The sequence below is a fragment of the Marmota flaviventris genome, chromosome 12 (assembly GCF_047511675.1).
Source record: "Marmota flaviventris isolate mMarFla1 chromosome 12, mMarFla1.hap1, whole genome shotgun sequence".
NCBI classification, from domain to species: domain Eukaryota; kingdom Metazoa; phylum Chordata; class Mammalia; order Rodentia; family Sciuridae; genus Marmota; species Marmota flaviventris.
This window is the reverse complement of record NC_092509.1, coordinates 47,786,489-47,792,032: the sequence shown is the minus strand read 5'-3', so window position 1 is coordinate 47,792,032 and position 5,544 is coordinate 47,786,489. Positions and strand designations below refer to the sequence as shown.

Genomic DNA, 5,544 nt, shown 5'->3' with positions numbered 1-5,544 from the left:
TAAAGCATATGTGTGTAAAAAACTTTTTTTTTTTTACAGAATAAGCACTGATAAGTATTATCACTCAAAACCTCTGCTTTAAAATCTGATGACCTTTACAAGTATGTTGAATAGTCTGTATTGCTCTTAGCCCTTGAATTCAGCCAGCATTTTTACCAGACATAAAATGGTGATTGTAAAATGCTAGGAATATATTCAGAAGAATGTTTACAGGTATTTTGTGAATGCCTATCTTGAATCATAAGTATACTATTAAAACTAAGTCTTAAGCATTAGTGACTATTATACAAAATATAGTAACTCTAGTATGGTGGATCCAGGACTACTTTTTGGTCTTATTACTATGCAACATCAAGATACAAATCATTCTCCGTTTAATCTACAAATTGTGAGATACCACTAAAAACTGATGTCTCAGCTCTGATTATTGTGAAATGTCAGCATACAGAAGTTTTTATGAATGTTTGTAAAACTTTATTGAATTCTTAGAAGCACTTGTGAACTTAAATTTAATGACTTTGAACATATAGTCATTTAATTCATAAACATTTTCTTTTACATTCTTATTGTTCTAGTTTTACCACTGTATTCAGATCAACGGTTTAAAGTGATAGAACATCTTTTGAAAGTAAAGGTGATTCCCCCCATAAACAATTTATAGATTCAGTTATTCTAATTTTTATAATCCAAGATGTATCTTTGTGAATATTCATGTGCACTTGAAGAGATGTGTTCTACTATTAGGTGCAGTGTTCTATAAATGCAAATTAGATCCAGTTGACTGATGGTGTTTAGTTCTATATACTTGATTTTCTGTATTTATACTAGTTCTCTTACAAAAAGAAGAATGTTAAAATATAATTGTACATTAGTTTGCATTTCCTTTTGTTTCATGTATTTTGACTGTTAAGTGCATGCAAATTTAGGATTCTTATGTCTTTTTGTTAACTTGAAGCTTTTATCCAGAAATTGATATTTGTGTAGTTACTCCAGCTTTTAGTATTTAAATGGTGTCTCTTTTCCATCCTTTTAACTTACACCATTTGAACTGAGTTTCTTATACACAGCATGTAATTGGGTTATGTTTCCCCACATGTCTTTCCATTGACGTGTGTTTTGCTGCTGTCTTTTAGGCTATTTGAAGATTTTTAAGTATTCCATTTAAATATCTAAGAGTGAACATTTTTTTCTTTCAACTATTATACTCTCACCTGTTGCCAGTTTCTCATATAAATACTGTAAATGCTCTCGTTTAGGTAGTTCCGCTTCTGGAGTTGAGGGAATTTCAAAATCAGAGGAACTCTGTGAATCTGAATGTGTGCTAAGATTTAGCGATCTGTTTTTCTCAGGTATGTGTTTCCCACAACTCAGACTAGTTGGTTCTCCAGTGTTAGGAACTGTAGTTACTTCTGAATCTCTGCTTTTTAAATCAGAGTGAGTGTCCTTTGGGCAAAGTACATTTTGTTCCATCTGGGAGGTAGGAATATTCTCTTTGGTTTTTGGTCTGTAGACACCTTTGTTCAAAGAGGTAATATCCCCACCATTTTTCTCTTGGGAAGATAACAAAACAGTATCAGATTGGCTATCCCAGCCTTGACTTCCTTGTTCTGTTATGTGTGTTGACTGAGAAGAATTCTGGGAGGAGATGTGTGTTGATTCTCCATCAGAGTCATTGAAAAGATTGGGTGACTGAGATCCTCCTGTCTCTGTGGAGAAAGGGAAGTTTTCCAAACCCTCATCTGTGGTGTCATCTTTTCTTTTAAAGAATACTTCCCACTGTGGTACATCCACATCAGCCTTTTGCTGGGGAAGTGTTACAGAGCCCAGATCTTCTTGCACTGAAGATGGCATTTCTAATTCTTCCTCACTTTCACTGTTGGATTCTTCACAATCTATAAAATTGCTCAAAAGAGAGTTTTGTGTACTCTCTGTTTTGAAACATCCTGTGCTTTGTCTCAGTTTTTCAGGCTGGTTTTGTGATATTGCAGTCATTGAAAATACCCCAGGGTGAAGAATTAGCTGGTATGGAACCTTGTGCCTTAATGGTACTGGCAGAGGGTCATCAAAGAGTTCATCTTCCTCCTCTATAGAACAACAATTAAAAAAAAAAAAAAAAAGGTTTATAAGAAACAAGGTAAATGGAGTCAATTTCTATTTTCAATGAAGATTTAATTTGTAGCATTTACCCAGGGTTTAAATTCTTGAAACAGCAAAAAATGAAGAGGCTCCTTTTTTTTTTTTCCCCCAAAGATAAAATCAAAAGGCCTCTTATTGGGATATCCTGAACAATCTATCATCCTTCTTGGATTTTTGTAATGCCACACCATTAGTAGAGAATATAAGTCAAGTGGTTCTTAAATCTGATTGTTAGGATGATAGGGAGAACTGTTTAAAGAAAAATGTTTCTAGATTTCTTTCCAGAGATTGTCTGGTGAAGGTTGGGCCAAATAAAGTATTGCAGCTGGTTCTGCTCATCAACCAGGTTTATAAACTCTGTGTGCTCTGCAAACAGTAGGTGCCTAGTGGGTTGGCTGCTTTAATAAAGAGTTGATCCCTCCCTGCCACCTCTATTTATCGTTTGTACACAACACCGTGACAGATACTGGGGGAACACATAAAGGTTAAATCAACTTTAACCAAAATATCAGATAAGTCCTAATAAGTGTCAGGAACTAAGTCAACATCTATTTTACTGATTATTAAGCATGCCAAATCATCATATAGTAAGCCCGGTCTATAAGATTGGGCAATCATTCTTAAGTGGGAAATGAAGTTCTCATAAATGAATAAAATTTCAATAAAACCAGTATTTTCCCACATTCTAAAGGCACTGAGGCAGAAAATTAAATGTGGCAAGTTGTTCTAATTAAGGTGTTAACTTATAATATCCTACTTCTTAAAGATAATTGCTTTCCCAATGATAACGGTGAAGCTAAACACTATTTTTAATAGGCCATTATCCAGCTCCCCTTTTGCCAATAAGGAGACATGTCCAGAGAAAAGGCATGCTGATTCATAAGTCAAACATTTTTTTTTTTTTTAAGTTTTGGAAAAGGGTCTCCTAAGTTGCCCAGGTTGGCCTTGAACTTTGGATCCTCCTGCCTCAGCCACCCAAGTTGCTGGGATTACAGGCATATGCTGCCATGCCCACCATGAAGCTAATTCTCAGAATCTATTGTTTCATTTAGGATTTATAATTGATCTTAGCCTTCATTCTTAAAGGACTTCAGAAGACTAATATGTCTAGCTAGTCTATTTGGAATCATCCTAGTCTCCAGAATATAGCTTTTTTAAAGTCATGAGCTATATATTTTAGTTCTGCAATGAGTCATCTTTTTATGAGGTCTAAGTTGGACAACTCCATGTCCTAGATCTGCAACTGTAACAGTAACATGTTTCCACTGCATAATCCTTTCTCACAACATTTTCATGTCATCTTACCTGTGTGTGTCTAAGAAGCAAAGTTTCTATACTCTGAGTTTAACACTGTGTACTATTCTGTAACCATGTGAAATTTTAAATTATGAAATTAGGCATAACACTGAGAAAAATATCACAATATTCAAGTATTAATTCTTAGAATTTACAAATACTGATAATAAAAACACCTAAACTCCATGAAAAAAAAGGACAGATGTCATAAATGTTTGTAAAAATTGATAACCTTACTAGAAAGCAATTTGGTAATATGTATTAAGCACCTAAATTTCTATAATTTAACACAATGAGTTATTACAATTATAAAACAACCTAAATTATGACTTAATATTCATAACTCAAAGATTATAATGAAAAGTATGCAACCATTAAACTGTTTTTGAAGAGAAACATTTTAATAAAATGTTTTAAGTGAAAAATAGGCATATACACATATGTGTATATTTATAAAAGTGGTATAAGCTGCTTTTCAGCCTGTGTGCATCTATGCAGTTATTACTCTACTGAATTCTTTCATCATTTCCCTGTGCCCCACTGTCCTAGGTCTTACCCTAAGGACTTCAGTCCACTTAAAAGAGTCTTGTGCAACAGAACTTCAGTACATTGCTCTAGTGCTACAGACACTACTGTTCTCATGGACTAGAGCCTCTAGAGTGTTTTTAAAATGTTTTTGACATCACTCCTCTGAGTTTTGTGAATATGTAAGTTAATAAGGGGAAATAAATACATTAAGGTGCTAATCAAAATATCTATATATCATATAGCCATATATTTTCCAAATTATCTACAGTGAGTATGTATATACTTTTATAAAAGTGGTCTGTGAAGATGATAATAAGGTAAGCTATTAAAACATTTAGAGCACAAAGAAGTTTTTAAAGAGGCTAAGAATGACTTCTGAGCTTGCCCCTCAGATTCTGATAAAAGCACAAATCTTAAAGCAACTGATTTAAAACTACATGTATATTGGTGCTGATCACTTAACAGAAAAAAACTAAAGGACCTAAAAATCTAGTCATTACCAGATTTTAAAGCACACTCAGATTAGGATAATTAAAAAGTCAATGATGTACATGGGTTAAATTAAATATTAAGATACTATAAAATGTATCTAAAATTCAGATTAATACCCATACAAATATAAGAAAATCTATGAGTAACAACAAGACAGAACAATCTAGAAGGAACAAAATCAAAGCTAACAAAGAGTGGGGTGTGGGGGAATCAAGAATAAATAAAATAGAAGCAAGCATTAACATGAACTAGCAACCAGATCCAAAAAGACAATCATTGAATTTAAGTATGGATTGAGTAAATGCAGAAAAGGTATGAGTTTTTATTTTTTGTTTGTTTTTAAAGAATTTCAGCTTCCAGTGTATCAGTTAATCTGCAGATAGAGCCTCTAAGGAAGTGATTATGGGTAAATGAGGATAGGGTCCTGATCTGGCAGGATTAGTATCCTCTTAAGAAATACCAGATACCTCCAATTCTCAAGTGCTCTCCCTGCACCTTGTGGGCACAAAAGAGGATGGTTAACTATAAGCCAAGAGAAAGGGCCTCAGAATGAAATGTATCTTGCCAGCCCCTTGATTTTGGACTTCTAATCTCCAGTATGGTGAGAAATAATAAACAACCCAATCTGTTTTTTTTTTTTTTTTTGGTTTCGGCAGCTCAAACGAAATAGATACCATATGGCTAGTACAATACTAGCCATGTACTAGGTGTTCAAGAAGCATTATGTATTCACTATATGGTATAGTAACTGACTCTCAAAGGAAACCAGAATCCTAACCATAAAATATGGCTGCTGTAAACCAGGAGAGCTTTACTCAGAATCTAAAGTTCTGATTTCTATATCGGAGCTTATTTCTAGAAAATGAAAGTAGTGATGAAAGAAAGTATAGAGAAAATCCATTGATTTTTTTTCTCCACCACTGATCAGTCTGATAAGAAATTACAACAATAATGGCTTCATTTTCACACTGTATATTGAAGGGAAATGTTCAAGGGTAACAACACAGCCTCTCTTTGGGGCTTCTACCAGTCACAGAGCATGTTCCCAGAAAGCTGAGAACATCTTGCAATGTGCAACAGGTTTTCACCACT

At 34.0% G+C, this 5,544-nt stretch overlaps 1 protein-coding gene across 9 annotated transcripts in view; it reads right to left on the bottom strand.

The window, feature by feature from the left end:
• Dclre1c (DNA cross-link repair 1C) overlaps positions 1 to 5,544 on the bottom strand; it is a 34,605-nt gene that overhangs the window by 3,696 nt on the left and 25,365 nt on the right. For 7 of the 9 annotated variants that reach the window (XM_027928575.2, XM_071599948.1, XM_071599947.1 and 4 more), the window contains one exon: positions 452 to 2,084. In XM_027928575.2, the coding sequence (XP_027784376.1) occupies positions 1,162 to 2,084 (923 nt within the window). In that variant the 3' untranslated portion in view covers positions 452 to 1,161. Of the gene's footprint in view, positions 1 to 451; positions 2,085 to 5,544 lie in introns of those variants that run through there. The other 2 variants (XM_071599945.1, XM_027928579.2) reach the window with 2 other exon arrangements.